Source organism: Centroberyx gerrardi, chromosome 23 (assembly GCF_048128805.1).
Source record: "Centroberyx gerrardi isolate f3 chromosome 23, fCenGer3.hap1.cur.20231027, whole genome shotgun sequence".
NCBI lineage: Eukaryota > Metazoa > Chordata > Actinopteri > Beryciformes > Berycidae > Centroberyx > Centroberyx gerrardi.
Genome location: NC_136019.1, coordinates 14006844 through 14032155, shown reverse-complemented (window position 1 = coordinate 14032155; position 25312 = coordinate 14006844). Strand labels below are relative to the sequence as shown.

The 25312-nt window shown below is 38.1% G+C and overlaps 1 protein-coding gene across 4 annotated transcripts; it reads left to right on the top strand.

Annotated features, from left to right (window-relative positions):
- Positions 1 to 327: 327 nt before the first annotated feature.
- LOC139919985 (uncharacterized) lies at positions 328 to 21106 on the top strand. Of its 4 annotated transcripts, none has more exons than XM_078291610.1 (7): positions 328 to 344; positions 2566 to 4543; positions 4662 to 4825; positions 4916 to 5136; positions 19288 to 19417; positions 19498 to 19598; positions 20657 to 21106. In XM_078291610.1, exons 2-7 carry the CDS (start codon positions 2584 to 2586, stop codon positions 20871 to 20873), a joined length of 2793 nt encoding a protein of 930 aa, XP_078147736.1. In that variant the 5' UTR covers positions 328 to 344; positions 2566 to 2583; the 3' UTR covers positions 20874 to 21106. The 4 variants fall into 4 exon arrangements, with proteins under 4 accessions (XP_078147736.1, XP_078147737.1, XP_078147735.1 ...); XM_078291611.1 differs by lacking the exons at positions 328 to 344; positions 19288 to 19417; positions 19498 to 19598; positions 20657 to 21106 and adding exons at positions 2094 to 2251; positions 5546 to 5666; positions 5743 to 5849; positions 7044 to 7876; XM_078291609.1 differs by lacking the exon at positions 328 to 344 and adding an exon at positions 2098 to 2251.
- The last annotated feature ends 4206 nt before the right edge of the window (positions 21107 to 25312 follow it).

The window sequence follows — 25312 nt, the reverse complement described above, 5'->3', positions numbered from 1 at the left end:
GTAACTAGGCAGTGTTACAACCCGGCTCAAGGAACAATGAGGGAGCCATGCAACAAAGTAAGAGTTAAAACAATGATTTAACTAAAACTAAGGGGTAAACTAACTACATCAAACCAAAAGAACAGAACAAAAGGTGTGTATAGGTGAGGAGGGAGAGAGACACTGATAGTCTAAGGCCTTCTTAAGGAGTTCACCGGGCCCAGGTGCACTCCATCAGCTCTGATGATGACTCCACCCACCAGGCTCCTGCAAAATGCAGAGCCAGGAGAGTGGGAGGGTCATCACAGCAGAACAGGATATAATGTAGAGAGAGAGAGAGAGAGAGGACAATATACTTCGACACTGTAAGTTTCATTTCCCACATTCTTCTAACATCTGTCTGAAAATAAATTTGTTGTATAGGGTACTTCATAATACTGCTTCACTTTTCTCTTGTATAACTCTTGAGATCATGTATAGAGAGCAAAGGGTATGACTCATGTATTTGTTTTTATTATTCTGCAGGAGAGTTGTAATCCAGCTTGTGCCCTGATTTTATGATAAACAATGCTGACATGTGCCTTCATGGTTGATTTTCCAGTGTATTTAAAAAGATCAATTCAATTGTCTTTATTTACAGCAATTCATCTTAAATCCTTGTTGTATTTTATGGTAAGTAGAATTAACCTCAGTAATTTTATTTTTCATTAGTTTCTGTTTTATTACTTACTTTTTTATAACCGACCAAAGGATATAGAGAGTAGTTCAGTTTTAGCATTCAGAAGCAACACAGAATATCAGTGTATTCTAAAACTATTTCAGTTTTCCTCACAGCATTCTAAAAGTGCTGAAATGGTTACCTTGATGAAGAATATTCAATTAATAAGTTGTGACTGGGTTTCGAAGCCAATGTATGAAACAATTACGACACATAGAATATTCTGTTTGCCCAACACCGATGGAAGTCGTGTTTTTCAAGAAGCACTCTTGAGCAGCTAATAACAAAGTTACCAAATGGTTTGAAGTGGTGCCGCAACCCATGTCCTCACATAATAATATTTAGTGCAGGATAGTTTTTTGTTTTTCACTTCAGCAAGTAACGTTTTTGTTAAAAAAGTGTTCCCTTTTATTTTCATGTCATGTAACCTCAACCCCAAACAACATTCAGAGTCAACAGCTTATTCCCTTAAGTAAAACAATTTGGTCTCTGATATCTTCAAAAACACTTTGTTTGTGAATATCTAGTTTACCACCACAGGATTTCGTAATTGTACCTCGTAATCATATTGTTATTAGACATTTCACAGCTCTTAACATTGAAAGTCCAATTCCTGTTGCCAGTCTGAATGAGGAAGTTCAAAGTCTTAAAACAATTGGGTCGGGCAAGGTGTGGCCCTCGCATGCCTTATCAAGTGAATCCAGATTTGCCTTTACAGTTTTTATGATTATAATGTAGAGCAAAAAGAAAGCAAATATTGACAGAAAGTCACATCAGGGAAGCATTTAGGACCAGTATTCACTGTGCACTGTGTGTTTGGTGATCTTAGCTACATCTAATAATTTAGCACATTGACCAAATAATATCATTGCATCACAAACATTAGTGAATGTAAGGCTTGGAAGTTATGTTGGGAAATTATATTAGATGCTGGGACTTTGGCATAGGTGAGGATTTAGTGAATCTCATTAAAGGATAAGGCTGGTGTTTTTTAATGCATTGCTTACCGTCAACAAATCCTGTGAAAATAACAAAATCAGCAATGATTTTGTTTTGCCAACAAGTCTCGTCCATGTAGCCGGTGCCCAATGAAGCCATGTCCCAGCAGCCATAGAACTCCATTGTATTAAAAAAACGATTAAAAACACGTCACAGAGCCATGCCGTTGCTCTGGGCAACATATTTCATCATCACGATGCACCAGGCCAGCCGACTTTTTCCTCAAACAACTTAATAAGCCGGCTGTAAAGACATTTGCGATCTCAGGAAAGTAGTTCCGTAGCACCGAAAATAGTCCCCGGCGTAATGAAGAATTTGTTCCCATTTGAATTCGATTTGGTAATAACTACAACAGTCTGACTTTTCATGGTAACAGTTAGTGATTTTTTAAATTGAAACTATGTCTTTGTGAGCTGTATTTCAAGGTTTTTAGCTTACAATTGGAGCCAATGACTTCTGGGTTGACAGCTAAAAACGGTACATGGGAAGTCAGAAAGTAACGGGAGTAGAGCAAACGCATTGTTGATTTTGTTATTTTCATAGGATTTGTTGACGGTAAGCAATGCATTAAAAAAACACCAGCCTTATCCTTTAATGCACATGAATATTACTTCATTACGTTTTTTTTCTACTATTATTTGCCCATATCATCCTGCCAGTATGTTCAAGCAGAACCATACAAAGACAGACTTTGGACAGTTTTGGACATGTTAGCCTCACAAATGGATATTGATAAGTAATCAAAATCATCTATCAATAGCGGCCACAGTGGCAAAACTCTTTCTGTCAGTAGCTGCATAACTGGGCTAGTTTAAAGTTTCAAAAGGCACCAAATGTTACACTGACCTCATAATTTTGTCACCCCACAGTTATTCTGAAGTGATGAAATGGAATACTTCCAACAGTTTCAAGTGACTACAGTCCCAATCCCAAGAGAAACACATCCTATAATACAGTGTATAATTGACAACAAACTCAATAAGCTCAAGAAATCATTAAAGGCCAATGACATTAATGGACTTTACCCATGCAAAGAGGTGAATGATGACATTTCCCCTTTGATTGCTGCTGTTGTGAATCACAAGGAGGATATTTGTAATTTCTTGCTACGTCAGGGTGCAGACCCAAACCAGGCTTCCAATAATAAGTGGACACCTTTGCATTATGCCTCATTATCCAAAGCTCCAATTGTTTTTGTGGGGAAATTGCTTGAAGCAAAAGCTAATCCAAATGGAGTGGATAATCCCATCCTACAGAGGTGGACACCACTGCATACTGCTGCCATCCATGACAGAGACGATATCATGAAAGAGCTAATCTGTGCTGGTGCAAAGGTAACACTATTCCTTATGCTACAACCTCAAGATCTTGAAACCAATAAAAAAATATCCAAAGTGATACATAACCTTGCATTAAAAGGTAATGCATTCTGTTCCAAAATAAAACATTTTGTCGATCTGGAAATTGCTGTACGAGAGAAAACACCACAAGAAGTTTTCAAGATGTTTGACAGCCACATGCTGCAGGAGGATCCTCAGACCCATCTGACCATAAGTGAAGTACTCTTTACTGTTACTGGGCCAAATGCCGAACAATGCCGTCAGAGAAGTATCATATGGCTGAAGGACACAGGAAATCTGAACTCCTACATTGCGGATGCAGTCAAACGCTTTCCAAACATTCCAGAGGAAAATTTCACATCTTCAGTTGTTCAAAGTCTACAATCAGTTTTCTGCACAATGAGAGAGATACCAAATGAGATATCACTGGGTATGATCCCCCAACTCCTGGAGAGACTTTCCTCAAGACGAAGTCCTGATGTACTGAAAGCTATTCTGGAAACAATCTATGTGATTACACAGAAAACAGAAGTCAAAAATGGATGGAATCAGATTTTCCTTGAGAAATTATGCACAGCAATCGCTCCTTTTGTGGAGAAAGAATACACCTCTGATGTGAGAGTCTACACATATGGCATACTTGCAAACTTGCTTTCATCTGAACATGCAGCTGACATCTTTACATCAAAGGGAATAACTTCAGTGCCTGAGGATATACTTGCATCTGTAGATATGCAAAGTAATAACAGCCTGAAAGAAATCATTAGAGGATTGCAAATTAATTTAAACAAACCAAACTCAGAATGTGAAGATTCTACACCAACCAGTAAAGCGTTACCGGGATCCAAGAAAAAGAAGAAGAAAAAGACGAAAAAGCCAAAAAAGCCAGAGGAGCCAAATGATGAAGTTTGCTCTGCTGCAAGTGTCCCAACAGCAGTTCATGTTTCGGATTCTGTTCAAAGTTCAAATGTTAAGCCATTCCTCCCCAACACTGGTCCATCACCAAAACCACAGAAATGGCATAAAATCAGTGAGAGGTGGAGCGAAAAATTAGAGAAGCTTGTTAACACTGATGAAAGTAAAGTAACCAGAGTTGGAAGCATCATGTATGTGAAAGATGCGGAATTCCACATAGCAAAGGGAAGTGATGGAACTGAAGTCTTCTTGGGGCTGAGAAGTGACGGCACTGAAGTCGCAGTTAAGAGAATGTCTAAATTCAGCTATCAGGTGCTGAAGAATGAGGAAGGATTTTTACGGCTTCCAGAGCTTGATGATTCATCCATTGTACGATACATTGACTTTACAGAGGATGAGAACTTTGGTTACCTTATTCTTCAGCTATGTGAATACACCCTGGAAGAATATATCAGCCGTGAATTTCCAAAAGACAGTCTCTCTGAAATGTGGAGAGAACTTGTGCATCAGGTTCTCCATAGTTTAAGTGTGCTTCATCGTCAAAATCCTCAGATTCTCCACCGGGATCTCAAACCCCAGAATGTCTTGATTGGTAAGAAATTAGTAAACATGCAATTCACTGTCTGAAATTTTAAAAGTATACACCAATATTGGAATTAATTTTGGTCAATGTATAACATAATTTACTGTCTATGCCATTTGTCCTGCAGATGTTAAGAGGAGGGCAAGATTATCAGATTTTGGCATAAGCCGACGATTACCTGAAGGACAAACAACTTTACACACAAGAAGTGCAGGAACGAGATGCTGGATGGCCAAAGAGACTTTGACAGAAGATGCTGATATACCATACAAGTCGAGCACTGATATACAGGTTAGTTTTTTTTTTCTGTTGGAGCCATTTAATTGATGACTGGGTAAAAAATCATTCTGTAATTACTAAATTGTTATGCCAATTCTTAAGGTGGCAGGGATGTTGATCTATTACATCCTCTCTGGAGGACACCATCCATTTGGCAAATCCTATAAATGTGAGTACAACATTGATGAAGAGAACTACAGTCTGGAACATGTTCAAGATGTGGTTGCAAAGGATCTCATTGAGGACATGATCAATGGAGAACCAAAGAAGAGACCTACTGTGGAGGAATGTTTGGCTCATCCCTTCTTCTGGTCCAATGAAAGGTGAGATAGAAGCATATTTTCCATCACACCAATTGATTCTGACCAAAGTCCTGTAATTTGCTTCACTATTATATCCTGCTTGCTAGCATACATGGCTGTTCAATGCAGTTCTGTAGGGCCAGTGGACACTTGAAAAATAACCTCCAAAACTACCCAAAGCATGTCTGTTCAACACATCGATTGCTCACTCTGTAATGAGACATGTAAATGAAAATTATTTAAAGTCAAGCCTTTTTCATGCAGTTTTGATGCTACCTTGGCTGTTCTTTCATTGTTTTCGTATACATATTTCCATGGCTTATTTACAACACCATTTTTTGATCAATATGATATGACAAAATTCCACCGATTTGTTTTACGTTATGTTCGTTCTGTAAATCATGTAGCCTAAAGTACAACTCTGTTTCAGGAGAGTAGAATACTTGAGAAAGATTGGTAATCAGGCGGAGGTGGCAAAATATGAAGAAGCTGACCAGACACTAATCTGTGAACTGGACCAAAATGGATTCTTCAGTCAGTGGAAAAACAAGGTAACTGCGACGTAACTGTTGCTGCACTTCTATTTCTGTGGAAGCCACTTTATCAGTAATTTTGTTGGTTTTCCAGTTGCCTCCAGAGTTGGTCCAGAAGATGGATGGCAAGAAGACGAAGAAGAGCTACCCTGACAACACACTGGGATTACTGCGCTTCATACGCAACCTCCATGAGCACTAGTAAGTTAGACTGAGGTTAAAATGATACAGGACCTTCAAATGTCACAGGACAGCCATCCTTATTCATTTGTAAATTCTGAAATTATACTTTTTTCTTTTTTGGTCCATTCTTTTGACATATATCTGAGACATTTCAATCTGGTTTAAGAACAATGCACAGCACAGAGGTTGCCCTCATTAATGCAGCAAATGATTCATACATTATCCATAGACAATATCGGTTTCTATTGCTATGCTGGTAATACGCAGCTATACCCTGAAATCTAGAAATTCAGATAGCCATGCAACTTTTAAAGCCTTGCTGACATAAAGTGTTGCATGTCTCAAACTTTTTCACAAGACAGTTCAGAAAGAGCAGTATTTCACACCCGCTGTTACGGCTGCTGCTATTTGCAAGAGCCTCCTCCACCCCAGCCTCCACCTACTGTGGTTCTGCTCTGTTTGTATGCTCCCTGGAGGGTCTTTATTTCTAAGTTCATTCCCATGGGGGTTATTTGCAATGTTCCCTGCATCTTACTTATCATGCTATGTATTACTATGCTGTTATACTGTATTACTGCAGCAGGAAGCATCCCCAAGAGTAGAACCATACCACCAAGTCAAACTGTATTTCCATCTCTATTTGCTAATCACTATTAAAGCACAGATAGGTTTTACCCCAAGTTATATCTCTGACCTTGTATCCCCTTATGAGTCAAAGTGCAATATTAGATCCCTGGACAGGGGACTTCTAGTCGTTAATCTAGACCAAAGTAGACCAGGCCTTTGTCCGGACCTCCTCTTTGGAGCGGTCTCCTGGAGGAGCTCAGGCAGGCGGAATTGGTGTCATCTTTTAAATCACTGCGCATTTATTTAATGTTTTTCTTTCCACTGTTGCTCCACTTTATTGGTTTGTTGCTATAACCTTACACTTCCTCCACCCCTTACCCTAACAAGAGTCCATATCACACCCACCTTGTGTAAACTTGTAGTAGTGGTATTAGTATTATTATTATTATTAATTGGTTTAGCAATAGTTACCAGATAACTTACACCACAAACAAAAGTCAGAACAGAGACTTATGCAGCAAATACTGTAGGACAAGACACAAGGTAACCAATCAACTGGGGTCATCCACAAAGTAGACTACTGTCAGGGATTGGTGAATTGAATGTTCATTACTTGGGAATAATAATTTATTTCTCTGTTTGCAGTGCTGAGGATGCAGCCAACATTGATCTGATGTTGGTATTTCCTGATCTCTTCAGATGTGTTTACACGTTTGCCAAAAAACAAGGCTGGAATTCAAGGCCCACCCTGAAAAAAATGTTCAAAAAAGAAGACATCACCGGTGCTGTAATGAAGCCAGCAAACCTTGAGGGAAGCCTCAGTGTCCCAGTTCAAGAGTCTGGACTCAGTGACTTGAAGTGAGGTGGACTCAAAGCACTTTCAGAAATTAGTCAAGAGTCCAGTACCCAGTCAGAGACAAATCACATGAGAAATTTTGATGGAATTGTTATTAACATGTCCCACTGTTCACACTGTAAGACTCCAACAACATAGTGCAGGAAAACTGCATATTGGATGGTACACTGGCAGTAATTAATGCTTATCTGTAAATATTCAATCTCATAAAGTTTTGCATATATATGGTGACGCTTTCTAATTGTTTTGTTTGGCCTGTAGCACCATCTACGGGCCTGAATTAGAAATATCTCTAACTGCTCTTGTGAAAGTGCCACTGTGAAAACAGTGTGATTTAAGATATGATTTAAGATGTTTAATTCATGTCCTGTAAGGAAACTGCAGTAATCCATTTTGCTGTAGTAAGAGATTATCTGTAATATGTGTTACTGTATTAGTCATGTTTTTATACAACAGTATTTTTAATCATATATGACTGGTCAGTCTGTAGGCCATATACAATGTAATGCATTGCTTATTGAAAATCATGAATCCCTAACCCTAACCCTAAGAAACTAAATTTTTTCAAACTTTTTTCATTTGTAATAGTCCATGTTAAAATAATAGTGCACTTCAAATAACAGTGTGTGCATACATGAATAAATACATAAATTTATCATCTAACATGTTCTATGAGTTTTTGAGACAAATTCTCTAGTTTTAGGCCTAATAAAGAGGAAGGGTGTTGTTCTGAATAGGCAATTTAAGAATGTAATGTGTAACACATTTAAGAGGGAATCTGTTGTGAATCAAAATGTATGTCTTGCTTTCCTAAATATCATTTTCACAGTATAACGTAAGGATTTGTTACTTTTCACACCAATACTTTCTCTTTTTTCAAACATGACAAACTTTGCGCTTTAATTTTGAAGACAAGCTCGCTGTACTTCAGGTCTTATTCTGGCTATGTGTCCGGACAACACCAGGAGTGTGAGTGTTATGAATAATATGAATGCTAAATGATAAGTGATATATGGTATTGCACAGTAGATAAGTGGTAATATGATATAAGTAGTCAACACTGACGGCACAGTGGTAGTGCAGTGCTGAGTGCATTAACAGTACAACAGTCCAACAACTGTACAATAACTACAGTGTCTTGTGGTTAGAGGTTTGTCCAGAAATTCTCCATTGACTCTCACTTCAACACATCAACCCAGTCTGATGTCTTTAACTGTATTGCTTTACCACTGAGTCCCCATTCATTGTCAGTGCTGCCCCCTAGCGGCACAAAGTCAACGTTACAGTGTGACTAACTAACGAACGAACTAACGGACGGAGACCGATCCATAGTCCCCCCTTTGGTGGGGGACAACTATTTAGAATGAAAACATTATTCAGTGTTATGTATATATTGTGAGAAAAGCTGAATGAATGAATGAAAATGGGAGAGTAAGCTTCATGTCTTATTTTTTTTTTTTTTACGTATGAATGGTTAGATGACAGATTTTAATATGACATAGTTATAGGAGAAAAGTACATTTCTCATCTTATTACTGAACATCCTAGAATTCTGTTAAGTGCCATTGGAGCTGTAAATGCTGCAATTATTTTGAAAACTCAGAATGTGAGAAATGTTTGACTTTCTTTACAAAGAGAAGGGAAGATAGGAAATTAGTTTTAGCCAGCCTAAAATACATTAGTTTAGGTTTCAGTGAATATCTAGTCTTGTTTAGTCTAGTCTTGTTTATTTATATAGCCCTTTATCACAAGCATGTCTCAAAGGGCTTTACGCATCATATACAGTACATGTTATATACTGTACATACTACATCATATATACATACACATCATATACATACACGGGGGCAGTTTAGAGTCTTCATTTGACCTGACCTGCATGTCTTTTGTCAGCACAAACAGTTTTGCAGACTGCATCTCACATGCAACACTAATCATATCAGATTGAATACTAACCAAACTTATTAAGGAGCTCATGGTGATTATTTGCTCATAAAATCTCAGTTGTCTGAGTTATAATACATACACACCAATGTACCTAGATGGTTTTCACATGACCAGCAGAGGTCAGTAACTTTCTCTAAAAGGTCTAACATGATTACCTTGATGAAGTTGGGACTGGATTTCCAAGTCAGTGTAAGAAAAATTCAGAGATGGGTTAGAGGGCACAAAAGCCTAACTGTGTAAAAAGCTTCTCTTATAGGAAGAGAAAATGCTCTATCCTAACCAAAGCAGAGATGTGTTTATGTTGCATATTAACATGTTAAACTGACTTGTTTATGTAGCATATTAACATGTTAAACTGACTTGTTTATGTAGCATATTAACATGTTAAACTGACTTGTTTATGTAGCATATTAACATGTTAAACTGACTTGTTTATGTAGCATATTAACATGTTAAACTGACTTGTTTATGATAATGATAATGATAATGATAATGAATTTTATTTATAGAGCGCCTTTCATACAAGGACTGTAGCTCAAAGTGCTTTACAGGATGGCAAAAGAAAACAGATAAAAGTGACATAGTATCCAGTCAATGTATTGAAGAAAAAAAAACAAAAAAACAAAAAAACAGGGAGAATGGGGAGTGAGAACAGGATGTACAGAGAAATCACATCAAAGAAACAATAAAATTGGCAAAGCAAAAGTAGGCAGTATTACTATTTGTAAGCTAAGGTAAACAAGTATGTTTTCAATTTTTGTTTAAAAATATGGAGTGAGTTTGCCACTGTAATACCTAAAGGTAAGCTATTCCACAGTTTCGGGGCATAGTGGGAGAAAGCAGCCTCTCCAATTTTCTTGCTGACCTTGGGAATGTTTAAGAGACAGGCATCTGAGGACCTGAGGGCTTATGTAGGGACATAGAACGATAAACTGTGTGAAATATAAGAAGGTGCTAAACCATTTAGTGCCTTAAAGACTACAAGAAGTATTTTAAAATCTATTCTAAAAGATATGGGCCAGTGCAGATCACGTAATACAGGAGTTATGTGATCGCTTTTTTTGGTCTTAGTTAAGACCCTGGCAGCAGTGTTTTGTATAGTTTGTACTCTAGTAATTGCTGCCTTTGGGAGACCAGTATATAGAGCATTGCAGTAATCAAGGCGGCTGGAAACAAAAGCATGCACAAGATTTTCGGCATCCTGCTGTCTTAAAAGGGGTCTCACCTTGGCTGTTTCTCAAGTGGAAAAAGGCAGTTCTAGTCAAGGAATTAAAATGAGCTTTAAAATTAAGATCTGAGACTAAAATAGCACCCAGGTTTTTCACTTCTGTTTTTGTTTGTATGGCCAGTTTTCCCAGTTGGCTTGAATAAAATCCGTTTTTGATTCAGGACCAACTAAAAGAATGTCTGTCTTCCCTTCGTTTAGCTTTAAAAAGTTGTTACTCATCCATTCGTTAATGGCTGAGACACAGTCAACCAGACTAGTGAGGATATCAGGGTCATCTGGCCTCACAGACACATACAGCTGTGTATCATCAGCATAGGTGTGAAAATTCACACCGTGCTGCCGGATGATGGTTCCTAGTGGAAGCATTGTACAGTGAAAATAACACAGGTCCTAAGACGCTTCCTTGGGCCACACCATAATCAACATCAACTGGTTTAGAGACATGTTCTCCAGTTTTTACATAAAATCTTCGTCCAGTGACATAAGAGTGAAACCATTTAATAGCTGTGCCAGAGAGACCAACCCGTTTCTTGAGACGATCTAATAAAATGTTGTGGTCAATAGTGTCGAATGCGGCGCTCAGGTCTAGGAGGACAAGAACTGATACAGAGCCAGCATCTGCATTTAATCTAAGATCATCTAGGACTTTAACGAGGGCTGTCTCAGTGCTGTGGTTTGCCCTGAAGCCGGATTGAAATGTCTCTAAAATGTCATTTTCAGAAAGATGTTTATGTAACTGATTGAAAACCACTTTCTCCAGGACTTTACTCAAAAAGGGTAGATTAGAGATGGGGCGGTAATTACTATGAGCAACAGAGTCCAGGTTTGGTTTCTTTAGTACAGGTCTAACTATAGCAGTCTTAAAAGGAGTTGGGAAAATATCACATTCTAGCGAGGAGTTGACAATCTGGAGCACAGATGGGAACAGTTTGTCATAGGTGTTCTTGAAAAGGGTGGATGGAATAGGATCTAGAGAACAAGTGGTGGGTTTCATACCTAAAACAATTTTGCGTAGGGCAACCTCGTTTACTGGGTCAAAACTAATCATTAGATGTGGTGGAGAGGTGGTTTGATGAGGTAGTTTATTACCAGTTGAGGAGGTTTTAGTGTTATGTTGAATGTTGCACCAAATATTTCTGATCTTCTCTTTGAAAAAATGGGCAAACTCCTCACATCTGTAGGGGGAGGCCTGATCAACTATGTCTGAAGCTGTGCATGGGTTTAACAGGCTATCTATAGTTTCCTAGTTTCCTGAGTTTGTTGCAATAATATTTGAGAAATGAGTTTGTCTCTCTACACGCACTGCTTTATTGTATCTAACAGTGAGGTCTTTATAGATGTCAGTGAACTGTGAGTTTGTGTTTTCTCCATAAACGCTCTGCTTTTCTGCATTCTATTTTCAATTCACAAATGGACCTGGTTCTCCAGGGCATATGTCGTTTCCTTGACAGTTTCTTCTCCCTTACAGGCGCGACAGTATCAAGTGCATCAGAAAGCTTAAAATTAAAATTAGTGACAAAATCATGTATGGAGTTGCTAGAAGGGAGAGACATGTCAGGCTGATTCACAATGTCAGAGAACTTGGCGATTGCATAGGCATCAAGATGGCGCTTCTTAGCAATATGATTTGTTTCTTTCTTTGTAGTGGATATAGTTGCTTCGAACAGGACACAGAAATGACCAGAGACGGTCATATCGATGACAGCAGAAATGTCAGTGTCAATTCCTTTGGCCAGTACTAGATCGAGAGTATGGCCAAATTTGTGAGTAGGTTCCTTCATGTGTTGAATAAAATCAAAAGAGTCTAAAAGATTCAGAAACTCTATAGCCTTTGAATCTTCATATTGATCTACATGTAAATTGAAGTCTCCAACTATAATTGAATTGTCAAACCTGGTACAGACAAGGGACAAGAATTCAGACAACTCGGCTAGAAAGTTTGTGTTGTTCTTAGGAGGATGATAGACTGTTAAAATGAATACTGCGGTGTCATTTGGCTTGCGCATTTCCATAGCAAGATATTCAAATGAGGAAAAAATGCCTAGATCTACCTTAAAACAATTAAAAACATTTGGAAAATAGCAGCGACCCCACACCCCGTCTATCTGGTCTTGGAGACTGTATACAATTGAAACCAGGGGGAGATACTTCAATTAGGCTAGCAGAGTTTTCGGGAGACAACCAGGTTTCAGTTAAAAATAGAAAGTGCAGGCTGCAATCAGTGATAAAATCCTGAATAAAAAAGGTCTTATTTGTGAGAGACATAACATTAAAGAGTGCCATCTTGAATTTAACATTAGGGACAGTAACAGAAAGGGCAGTATGTTTGGTACACACATATATTAGATTTGAAGGATTTGAGCTATTACTTGAGTTTTGGCTATAAGTTCTATAAGTTTATGTATCATATTAACATGTTAAACTGTCTTGTTTATAGAGCATATTAACATGTTAAACTAACTTGTTTATGGAGCATATTAACATGTTAAACTGTCTTGTTTATAGAGCATATTAACATGTTAAACTAACTTGTTTATGGAGCATATTAACATGTTAAACTGTCTTGTTTATAGAGCATATTAACATGTTAAACTAACTTGTTTATGGAGCATATTAACATGTTAAACTGAGAAACCATAATGCTGCCTGTCGGTTCAGGGAAGTGACATCCCCCACCATAGCTTACAATAAGAAATATGTGAACATTACTGATCTTTCTCTTTAAACTGCTAGAACATGATTTTCTGCCTATCAATTACAGGCAAAATTCAAATGTCTTGACAGTACTGACAGATGGCACACCCTGTTTGTTCAACATTCAATGAGTCACATATTTTACAAAGAACTGACAGTTAACTGAGAGGGGAACTTGGTGTGTGTGTGTGTGTGTGTGTGTGTGTGTGTGTGTGTGTGTGTGTGCGTGTGAGAGAGAGAGAGAGAGAGAGAGAGAGAGGCTACACACTAGAAACCACATCAGTTTTCTTCCTGCATTTTGCTACTTGAGAGACTTAAAGACAAATGCTGATTTATCTCCTCTCTCTCTCTTTTACTTTGTTTATGACTCAAACTCTAAGTCTAAATAAAAAAAAATAAGGCAGGGATATTCTGGGATGGTTTGCCTGACCTGGCGACCCCGCCTCCCACTCTTTCCTCTCGACATGCAGACATTGTTCCAAATGAGATGCTCAAACAACATCTGAGACAGTTTTATACCAATGTAGCAGGCACTAGCAGTAGTAGGCCTAAGCATGTGGGCCGGGGGTGACATGCCTCCCGCAATATTATATGGAGTTTAAAATGCCCCCCTTGGAAAATAAACTGTGAGAATGTGAATTATGTTTTGCCTCGAAATGTTTTGCCTTTGAAACGCCTCTTGCTTACCAGCGGAAACTATATTGCAACACTCCACACCCCACACCCCACATCTGCCACTGCGTCGGCCAGTTTTCATTCTTTAGAAACCAGACACCCTCCGCCGGTTGTGTAAAGACAAAGTAATTTACACTCTTTGCCTCCATCTCCTAAATGCTTGTAAGTAGGCTATGTAATCTTACCCTGATATTTTTACACCACCATATTTCCACTCATTTCTGTAAAGAGCTAAGGGAAATACCAACCTCCAATATTTATCTTTGTTTACTTTAGAAGTGTAGGCTACCATGTGGTTGAGATGTCTGTTTATGGTAAAACTTGCTTTAATGAAATAATATCATTTCGTTCAACAGTTTATGTGTAGCCTACAATCTTTTCAAGACCTTACATATAGGCCTATAAGCTATTGTTTCATACGGAAACGTATTGCATTCACCTGAAGAAAAAAAAACAGTTTTTTACGAATTAGGCTAATGAGATAATTATCTCATAATTAAAGATCTCCTAATTATGAGCAAAGATGTTGTAATTCTGAGATAATTATCTCAGAATTCTGTGATAATTATCATACAGAGCGGAAATGTTGATGTGTGCTGTAGAGAGGTGCGTTTTACAGAGGCCAACATGACAGCTGTTTAATTTCATCCAGTGTTATTGGTCTTTCGGTGATATGGATGACATTGTCATTAGTTTGTTGACTGTGGCACCTTAGGACTTTAGAGGTTGCTCAGGCGGAAAGGCCGCCCTGATCTGCTTGACATCAGATGCGTTAAACTGCTAGAATAACCAGAAAATAAGACTTAACCAGCAGGTCAAAGAGCTGTCATTTGTTTAACACCTTCTAGGTATGTGCCGATTTTTGAAAAACAGGTATAATTCATTCTCAAAGTGGACAGTATACCTTGACACAAAGTTTAATCCCCCCCCCCCCCCCCTTTTTTTTTTTTTTTTTACATCTCTCTTAAAATAAATTGACTTCATAATACTGCTTCATTTCCAGTGATGATGTTTAATTCCCCTCCAGGGATTTTAGAGTCTCTTGTTTATCTCTTGATATGTATAGAGAGCAAACTGTGTGACTCTTCTAGTCATGTATTTTTTATTATTCTGCATGAGAGTTGTAATACGCTGTCTAATACATTTATAATGTAATAGGATTATTTAAATCTGATAAATAATGATTACATTTGTGCCTTTATACTGGTCAATTTCCCAATGCATTTAAAAAGATAAATTACATTTTTTTTTTTTAAACCTCACCCTCAGTAATTTCATTTTTCATTAGTTTCAGTTGTATTATTTCATTTTTTAGAACCAATCAAAGGCTATAGGGAGTAGTTAAGTTTTAGCAAACACAAAGTCAGCGCAGAATATGGATGTATTTTAAAGTAAAATGATTTCAGTTTTGCTCAAGTCACTCTAATAGAGCTAACATGATTACCTTGGAGAAGTATATTTGGAAGCCATCTTTAAAAAATAATCACATCAGGGAAGCATTTAGGACTAGTATTCACACTGAACAGTGTGTGTTTGGTGATCTACATCTAATAATTTAGCACACTGACCAAATAATATCACTTGCACCCATAATGTAGTCAATAGAAGCAGGTTTGGAAGTTATGTTGGGAAATTATATTAAATGCTGGGAATTTTCCATACCTTAAGGTTTGTTAAATCAACGCCACTGATCATAAATATCTCAATGCTACATTAGCCAGAGCTACTACATGCCAGCGGTATTTCACACTGGCAATGTTACCAGGTTATTCTTGCAGCCAGCGTATGTTAATTCTAGAGAGGTGTCAGAAACATAGTGATAGGCCTAAAACCAAATCTTTATTAAAGAATAAAGTCTCAAACACAAGAGTGACAGAGTATATATAATATCTTAAATCTGAGTTACAGCATCTATAGCTCTACTCATCACCTACCTGAGATTCCTAGAGATTCCATTTCAGCTAAAGTTCAAATAGACTTTCAGTTACGCTGAGGTAAACTTCAGTAGACATCCTGTTGCTGTTTGATCACAGAAAATGAATAGCATAATTTCTTCTCTACCGTTGAAGTAAATGTAATTGAAACAATGAGTAAATAATGATAAATTAGCATATAATGAATACCAATAATCAAGTGAATAATGATAATCAAAATCATCTATCAATAGCGGCCACAGTAGCAAAACTCTGTCAATAGCTGCATAACTGAGCTAGTTTAAAGTTTAAAAATATACCAGATGTTACACTGACTTCATAATTTTGTCACCCCACAGGTATTCTGAAATGAAGAAATGGATTTCTTCACACAGTTTCAAGTGACTACAGTCATCCCAAGAGAAACACATCCTATAATACAGTGTATAATTGACAACAAACTCAAAAAGCTCAAGAAATCATTAAAGGACACTGACATTAATGGACTTTACCCATGCAAAGAGGTGAATGATGACATTTCCCCTTTGATTGCTGCTGTTGTGAATCACAAGGAGGATATTTGTGATTTCCTGCTACGTCAGGGTGCAGACCCAAACCAGGTTTCCAATAATAAGCGGACACCTTTGCATTATGCCTCATTATCCAAAGCTCCAATTGTTTTTGTGGGGAAATTGCTTGAAGCGAAAGCTAATCCAAATGGAGTGGACCTCCTACAGATGTGGACACCACTGCAAACTGCTGCCATCCATGACAGAGGCGATATCATGAAAGAGCTAATCTGTGCTGGTGCAGAGGTAACACTATTCCTTATGCTACAAGATCTTGAAACCAATAAAAAAATATCCAAAGTGATACATAACCTTGCATCAAAAGGTAACGAATTCTGCTCCAAAATAAAACATTTTGTCGATCTGGAAATTGCTGTGCAAGAGAAAACACCACAAGAAGTTTTCAAAATGTTTGACAGTCACATGCTGCAGGAGGATCCTCAGACCCATTTGACCATGAGTGAAGTACTCTTTACTGTTACTGGGCCAAATGCTGAAGAATACCATCAGAGAAGTATCATATGGCTGAAGGACACAGGAAATCTGAACACCTACATTGCGGGTGCAGTCAAACGCTTTCCAAACATTCCAGAGGAAAATTTCACATCTTCAGTTGTTCAAAGTCTACATGCAGTTTTCTGCACAATGAGAGAGATACCAAATGAGATATCACTGGATATGATCCCCCAACTGCTGGAAAGACTTTCCTCAAGACAGATTCCTGATATACCGGAAGCAATTCTGGGAGCACTCTATGTGATTACACAGAAAACAAAAGTTGAAAATGGCTGGAATCAAATTTTCCTTGAGAAATTATGCACAGCAGTTGCTCCTTTTGTTAAGAATGAACACCGCTCTGATGTGAGAGTCTACACATATGGCATACTTGCAAACTTGCTTTCATTTGAACATGTAGCTGACATCTTTACATCAATGGAAATAACTTCAGTGCCTGAGGTTATACTGACATCTGCGGATATGCAAATGAATGACAACCTGAAAGAAATGATAAGAAGATTGCATAATCATTTCAACAAACAAAACTCAGTATGTGAAGAGTCTACACCAACCAGTAAAGTGTCATCAGGATCTGTTGCGGATTCTGTTCAAAGTTCAAATGTTAAGCCATTCCTCCCCAACACTGGTACCAAAACCACAGAAATGGCATAAAGTCAGCGAGAGATGGAGCGAAAAATTAGAGAAGCTTGCTAACACTGATGAAAGTAAAGTAACCAGAGTTGGAAGCATCATGTATGTGAAAGATGCGGAATTCCGCATAGCAAAGGGAAGTGATGGAACTGAAGTCTTCTTGGGTTTGAAAATAAGTGACGGCACTGAAGTCGCAGTTAAGAGAATGTCTAAATTCAGCTATCAGGTGCTGAAGAATGAGGAAGGATTTTTACGGCTTCCAGAGCTTGACGATACGTCCATTGTACGATACGTTGACTTTACAGAGGATGAGAACTTTGGCTACCTTATTCTTCAGCTATGTGAATACACCCTGGAAGAATATATCAGACGTGAATTTCCAGAAGACAGTCTCTCTGAAATGAGGAGAGAACTTGTGCATCAGGTTCTCCATAGTTTAAGTGTGCTTCATCGTCAAAATCCTCAGATTCTCCACCGGGATCTCAAACCCCAGAATGTCTTGATTGGTAAGAAATTAGTAAACATGTAGTTCACTATCTGAAATTTTAAAAGTATACACCGATATTGGAATTAATTTTGATCAATATATAACATAATTTACTGTCTACACCATTTGTCCTGCAGATGTTAATAGGAGGGCAAGATTATCAGATTTTGGCATAAGCCGACGATTACCTGAAGGAAAAACAACTTTACACACAAGAAGTGCAGGAACCAAATGCTGGATGGCCAAAGAGACTTTGGAAGAAGATGCTGATATACCATACAAGTCGAGCACTGATATACAGGTTCGTTTTTTTCTGTTATCACAATTTAATTGATGACTGGGTGAAAAATCATTCTGTAATTACTAAAATTTGCTAATTCTTAAGGTGGCAGGGATGTTGATCTATTACATCCTCTCTGGAGGACACCATCCATTTGGAAAAGGCCGTAAATGTGAGTACAACATTGAGGAAGGGAACTACAGTCTGGAACATGTTCAAGATGTGGTTGCAAAGGATCTCATTGAGGGCATGATCAATGGAGAACCAAAGAAGAGACCTACAGTGGAGGAATGTTTGGCTCATCCCTTCTTCTGGAAAAATGACAGGTGAGGTAATGTAGAAGGACTTAAAGGACCTTGTTTGCCAAGGTGTGTGACTCTCCAGTATAGTCATATACTGGATACACTCCAAAAATCAGCCCCATGCTTGTCTTTTTCAGCATATTGATGCTCACTTTGTAATGAAACATGTTGGTAAAAGGATGTAACTGAAAATTAAAAGTCCTGCCTTTCTCGTACAGTTTTGATGCTACCTTGGCCTTTGTTTTAGCACTTCCTTGTTTACTGTTTGCCAGCTGGCTGTGGCTGCTTGTCTAAAAGCGCTGCTAGTGTAAAATAAATAGTGAAAGTTGTCAGGTACATAGATACATACATAGATACACTTATAATTAAATACGTTTACTAATTACTATATGTTTCATTACAGAGTAAGCGTCAATATGTTGAAAAAGACATGTTTTGGGTGCTTTTGGGATTGAATTTTTGAGTATCCATCGGCCTTATATGACTGTATTGGAAAGCTGCGCACCCTGACAAGTGAGATATTAGTAGCTTATAGTGAAGCGAGATTAGTCAGACTTGATCGGTATGATGGAAAATAGGATCCACGTTGATTAGTCATGCTTTAAGCATTTTTCACTGCTCAAATGTTTCTTCATTCACTGACATCTACTTATCAACTTATTTCCATGGCTCAACAGCAACCACACCATTTGTTATCAGTATGATGTAACCATAAAGGTACTTTTATTCAACTGACTGGTTTTAAATGATGTACTTTTGTAAATTATGCAAAGTACCACTCTCTTTCAGGAGAGTAGAATACTTGAGAAGGATTGGTAATGAGGAGGAGGTGGAGAACTGTCGAAAAGCTGACGAGAAACTAATTCAGGAATTGAACCAATATACTGGGGATGGATCCTTCAATCAGTGGAAAAACAAGGTAACTGAGACATAACTGTTGTTGCATATCCATCTGTAGGCCCGAAAGCCACTTTATCATCAATTTTGTTGGTATTCCAGTTCCCACCAGAATTGGTTGAGAAGATGGATGGCAAGAAGAAGAGCTACCCTGACAACACACTGGGATTACTGCGCTTCATACGCATCCTCCGTGAGCACTAGTAAGTTAGTCTGAGTTTAAATGATACAGAACCTTAAAATGTCACAGGAAAGACATCCTTGTTATATTTGTAAATTCTGAAACTATAAATTATACTTTTTTTTTTTTAAAGAAAGGTGGTCCATTCTTTTGACATCAATAAAAATCACATCTTTGAGACATTACAGTCTGGTTTAAGAACAATGCAGCACAGAGGTTGCCCACAGAGATTGATTGATTAATGCAGTAAATGATGCATACATCATCCATAGACAATATCACCTTTCACTGTTATGCTGATAATATGCTGCTGTACCTGCCCCAAAATCCAGAAGTTCAAATAGCCTAGCCACTCCTAAAGCCTTGCTGACATAAAGTGTTGCATGTCATTTTAACACAACTAAATGAAGACAATTCAGAAACAGCACTATTGGCACCCATCATATAATACCATAAATCTGACTCAAAATGAACTTGGCACTCTATCAGCTAATATAAATCCAACAGCCAGAAAGGTATAGGAGTCATCTTTGATGCTGACCATACCTTTGATGTTCTGGGAAAGTGAGTTGTGCAGCCTTGTTTCATCCAGTTAAGAATCATCTCCAAAATTAAGCTATTTTTATCATTCAGAAATCTGGAGAAAGTCATTCACACTGTAATTTCCTCTCAGTCTCTTCCCCTGGGCTGCTGCAACTCTCTTTATTCCTGTGTAAATCAAAAGTCTCTCCAACTTGTACAGAATGCAGCAGGTAGGATTTTAACTGATGCTAACAGAGGAAATGACATCACCCCCTTTCTGGCATCACATCAGTGGTTTCAGAACTGACTTAAGATTGTGCTGGTAACTTTCAAAGCACAGGTAGGTTTGACCCCCAGTTATATCTCTGACCTCATAACCCCCCATGAGCCAAAGTGCAACATTAGATTCCTGGACAGGGGACTTCTAGTCGTTCTAAAGACCAAAGGAGACTTTGGCATCACAGGACCTCCTCTTTGGAACTGCCGTCCAAACCATTCTCAGGGATTGGTGAATTGAGTGTCCATTACTTGGGAATAATTTTCTTTCTCTGTTTGCAGTCGTAAGGATGCAGCCAACATTGATCTGATGTTGGTATTTCCTGATCTCTTCGGATGTGTTTACAAGTTTGCCAAAAACCAAGGCTGGAATTCAAGGCCCACCCTGCAAGAAATGTTCAAAAAAGAAGACTTCACCGGTGCTGTAATGAAGCCAGCAAACCTCGAGGGAAGTCTCAGTGTCCCAGTTCAAGAGTCTGGGCTCAGTGACTTGAAGTGAGTTGGACTCAAAGCACTTTCAGAAATGAGTCAAGAGTCCAGTACCCAGTCAGAGACAAATCACATGAGAAATTTTGATGCAATTGTTATTAACATGTCCCACTGTAAAGCTCCGACAATATAGTGTAGGAAAACTGCATATTGGATGGTACACTGGCAGTAATTAATGCTTATCTGTAAATATTCAATCTCATAAAGTTTTGCTGTATATGGTGATGCTTTCTAATTGTTTTGTTTGGCCATATAAAATGGAGTGCATTGTTAATTGAAAATCATGAAACCACCTGAACGTTTTGTTTCTTTTTTTCATTTGTAATGTTAAGATAATAGTTCAAATAACAGTATGTGCATACATAAATAAATACATAAATTTATCATCTAACATGTTCTATGAGTTTTTGAGACAGACTACCACCAAACACTGAGTATTCCAGTAGGATATTCAGATTGCATTATCTAGTTTTAGGTCTAATAAAGAGGACAGGTATTGTTCTGAATAGGCGATTTAGGAATGTAATCTGTAGACAGTAACTGAATTGCCCACGTTTTGACAGTATGATTTTACTCAGGCCTAAAGTGAGCATAGTGACGTTCACCAGTGTCCCAGTTGGAATAAAAAACTCCCGGTTATAATTTAACAAATACACCGAGTCGAACATTTGGTGCGTCATATATTTTTATAATCGTTTATTCTTTTATTTTTAGTTATACAAAGTACCAAAGTCAAAATGCAGAACACATTTAATAGGGAATATGTTGTCTTGCCTTTTCCTAAATATCATTTTCACAGTGTAACATAATGATTTGGTGCTTTTCACACCAATACTTTCTCTTTTTTCAAACATGGTAAACTCTTCGCTTTAATTTTGAAGGCAAACTCGCTTTGGCTACTTCAGGTCTCATTCTGGTTATGTCTGTGTGGTTTGACGCAGCTGAGGGGTTCTTGGTGAACTGCACTCCAGCCCGCCCACATCCACGCAAACCGTGTCAAGCCAGACTGAACCATTAGTGGGTTGGCCTTCAAAATATAAGCACAAAGTTTATCACGTTTGGAAAAAGTGAGTTTGGGGTGTACAGAACAGACTAGGCTTCAACCGCTATGGTTTTTGAAGGGCAGTAGTAAAATAATAGCCTAAATAAACATGCAATAACAATGAAATATGAATAAACTCAATTCAAATTAATTTAGCTGTTTCATTAAATTGATTGTGATAGATAAGTAGGATGAACCAGGTGAGTCCAGAACTTGCAGGATCTTTTCTCAGGATCCTGCCCTGCTCTGCCCTGGATGTCAGCTTAGAGGAGCTTCTATTGGTAAGCTGAATGTGCCTGCAGAAATCAGGATGCAGCTGTTCTGTTGGGGTTTTATCCACTTTTCAATAAGTAACTTTAAATAAGAGGCTCCAGACTTCTTATTGCCTTATTGCCCCTTCTGCATCCAACGTCTTCCACTAAAAAGTCACATTTTTGAAGGGAAAAGAGAGGGAGGGAAGGGATATAATGAACTGTTAAGTATCAATTCCTATGTAGTTTTTCTGTCATTAATAACAGAGCTGGGCCAAGCAGTGTTTGGAATCCTTTTAGGTTCTTGAGCTTGACTTTGTCTCATGGGCCTTGTCCTGTTATCTATTCTCATGGCCTCTCAGGCTTTCAGAGGTCCGACCACTTTGGAAAGGCTGTGAAGGAATCAAGTCAAGAGAGTGGACAATCGGACAAGGCAGTTTGTGTTGTCCTAAAAATCCAGCTCACATTCCAGTGTGTGGAAAGATTTGAAATAGAATTTGTGCTGTTCTTGGATGTATTTTGCAATCAATTTAATGTGCTTATTGTTTTATACAAGAAAAAAGTATACACCAGGACCTGAGAGACAGATAATATTACTCAGTTTGTCTACCTCTGCTTAAGATTTGGGGCAGCTGAGGTAGTAAGGAGTGTGGTTGCTCATCCATGTACCACTTACCTCATGTCCTCATACCCTGTGGTAATGTACAGTATGTTGCCTTATCTGCACTGGGGTACTGTGTTGTGATGGGCCTACCATGCCCCCTTCTGGCCGTGATAATCTATCACACCCCTTTGCTTTTTACATACAGGGAAATGTCTTGAAAGCACAAACCTTTAATTATAGTAGCTGAGAGCCCAGTCCTTAGAGTGTAGTTGTTTACTTGAATTTGTTACCGTAGGTGCTATAGATTATATTTCAGTAAAATATCAAGCAGTGGTTTGTTGTTTTAGGAAATTAGATATTGAAGACTGGTTATAGCTGAAGCCTTCTTAGACAAAAATACATGGTTAGGGTTAGGGTCAGTGGTGAACATGTTAGCTTCACAATCCTGTTCCCAATCATAGTTTATCAACTACAGGAAAAATTCATATAATTCTTGACAGTAAGTCAGATGGAAACATATCCCGCCCAGCACTCATGGAAGTCACGTGTTTTACAAGAAGCACTGCTGCTGCTAATTACAAGGTTACCAAATGGTTTGAAGAGGTACTGCAGCCCATGTCCTCACAGTAACATGGAGTGCAGGATACAGTGTATTTTTTGGTTTTCTCTTCAGTATCTCATTTTTGTCACAAATGTGTTTCCTTACATTTTCATGCCATGTAACCCCAAACCCACCAGACACTCCCACCTCCCATCCTCTCCTCTTGATACACAGACATGGTTCCACATGAGAATCAGTGAGAGACGCTGAAACAACATCTGAGACAGAGTTTTATACCAATATACAGTCGGCACAGATGACAGAATCATTGTAATTAGCTATATGCTGGTGCTTATATTATTCTGCTTTATCACATTGAAAAATCTTCAGATGCCTCTCCATGCCTCACCCTAACTCTCCCTGCCCAACCTCAACCAATCCAACCTGTTCAGTAACTTGGCAGAACAAAATATAATGTTGAGAGAGTCAGATCACAACTTAATTCAATACAAAGCATTTTTAATAATAATCTTTCCACAAATGCAGACCATTTTAGCCAACTTGCTGAACAGCTCACTAGCATTAATCAGGACCATGATCCAAAGAAGCCCAGGTTCAAGTCCCAAATTAAACAAATTGACCACCTCTTAAAATCAAACTATACAAAACACTGGAGAACCGAAATCATAACAACTAGACAGAGAGATTAAAGTGGAAAATTATCTTCAGCTCCCTGCATTAAAAGAAAGAAAAATACTTTCATAATATAGGATTTGTGATTAGAAATTAGAAATTGAAAAAGGGAGACACTCAAAATCTTGGAAGCCAAGAGAACAAAGATTAGATCGTTGTGATCGACAGGAGGTAAAAACTGAGACACATTTCCTGCTGTCCTGCCCAAAATATCAAATAATTAGAGAAGCGTATTATCCCAAATTTGAAATAATAATCCTAAACTTTGGTTTCCTCCCACAAGAACAGAAGTTATCATTTGATAAATCCATGCCACTAGCAGCAAAGTTTGTATCAGAATGCCACAACCTCAGAGAGAAGAGCTAGTTACAAATCTCTGCTGCGACACTTTGTTCACCACGTGTGTTAAATGCCTGAATTTAATTTAATTGTTGATAAATGGCTTTTGATTATATTGTTGTTGTTATAATTGTTGATATTCATATATTATTGGTTGGTTAATGTTTGCAATGTTACTACAACTGAACCACTGTATTGCTTAGGCAACATAGGTCTCTTTCCTGTCGTGCCAATAAAGCTGATTCATAGCTTATCAACTACAGGAAAAATTCATATAATTCTTGATAGTAAGTCAGATAGAAACATATTGTGTTTGCCCAACACTCATAAAGTCACGTGTTTTACAAGAAGCACTGCTGCTGCTAATTACAAGGTTACCAAATGGTTTGAAGAGGTACTGCAGCCCATGTCCTCACAGTAACATGGAGTGCAGGATAAAGTGTATTTTTTGTTTTTCTCTTCAGTAACCCGTTTTTGTCAAGAATGTGTTTCCTTACATTTTCATGCCATGTAACCCCAAACCCACCAGACACTCCCACCTCCCATCCTCTCCTCTTGATACACAGACATGGTTCCACATGAGAATCAGTGAGAGACGCTGAAACAACATCTGAGACAGAGTTTTATACCTGTAGGCACAGATGACAGAATCATTGTTATTAGTTATATGCTGGTGCTTGTACTATTCTGCTTTATCACATTGAAAAATCTTCAGATGCCTCTCCATGACTCACCCTAACTCTCCCTGCCAACCTCAACCAATCCAACCTGCAGTAACTTGGCAGAACAGAATATAATGGAGAGAGAGAGAGAGACAGAGAGAGAGAGAGAGAGAGAGAGAGAGAGAGAGAGAGAGAGAGAGAGAGAGAGAGAGAGAGGACAGTATACTTTGATATGGTAAGTTTACCATATCAATACAGTATTCTTTATGTTTGTTTATGTTATGTCTAATTTATTTTATACAAATAGCCTATATTTT

Excerpts from the sequence above, each read along its gene's own strand:
- LOC139919985 (XM_078291610.1), top strand. The coding sequence starts at position 2,584 with ATGGAATACTTCCAACAGTTTCAAGTGACTACAGTCCCAATCCCAAGA. Across the intron at positions 4,544-4,661 it reads ACCCCAGAATGTCTTGATTG|ATGTTAAGAGGAGGGCAAGA; the intron begins GTAAGAAATTAG and ends TTTGTCCTGCAG. Across the intron at positions 5,137-19,287 it reads TTCTTCTGGTCCAATGAAAG|GAGAGTAGAATACTTGAGAA; the intron begins GTGAGATAGAAG and ends ACTCTCTTTCAG.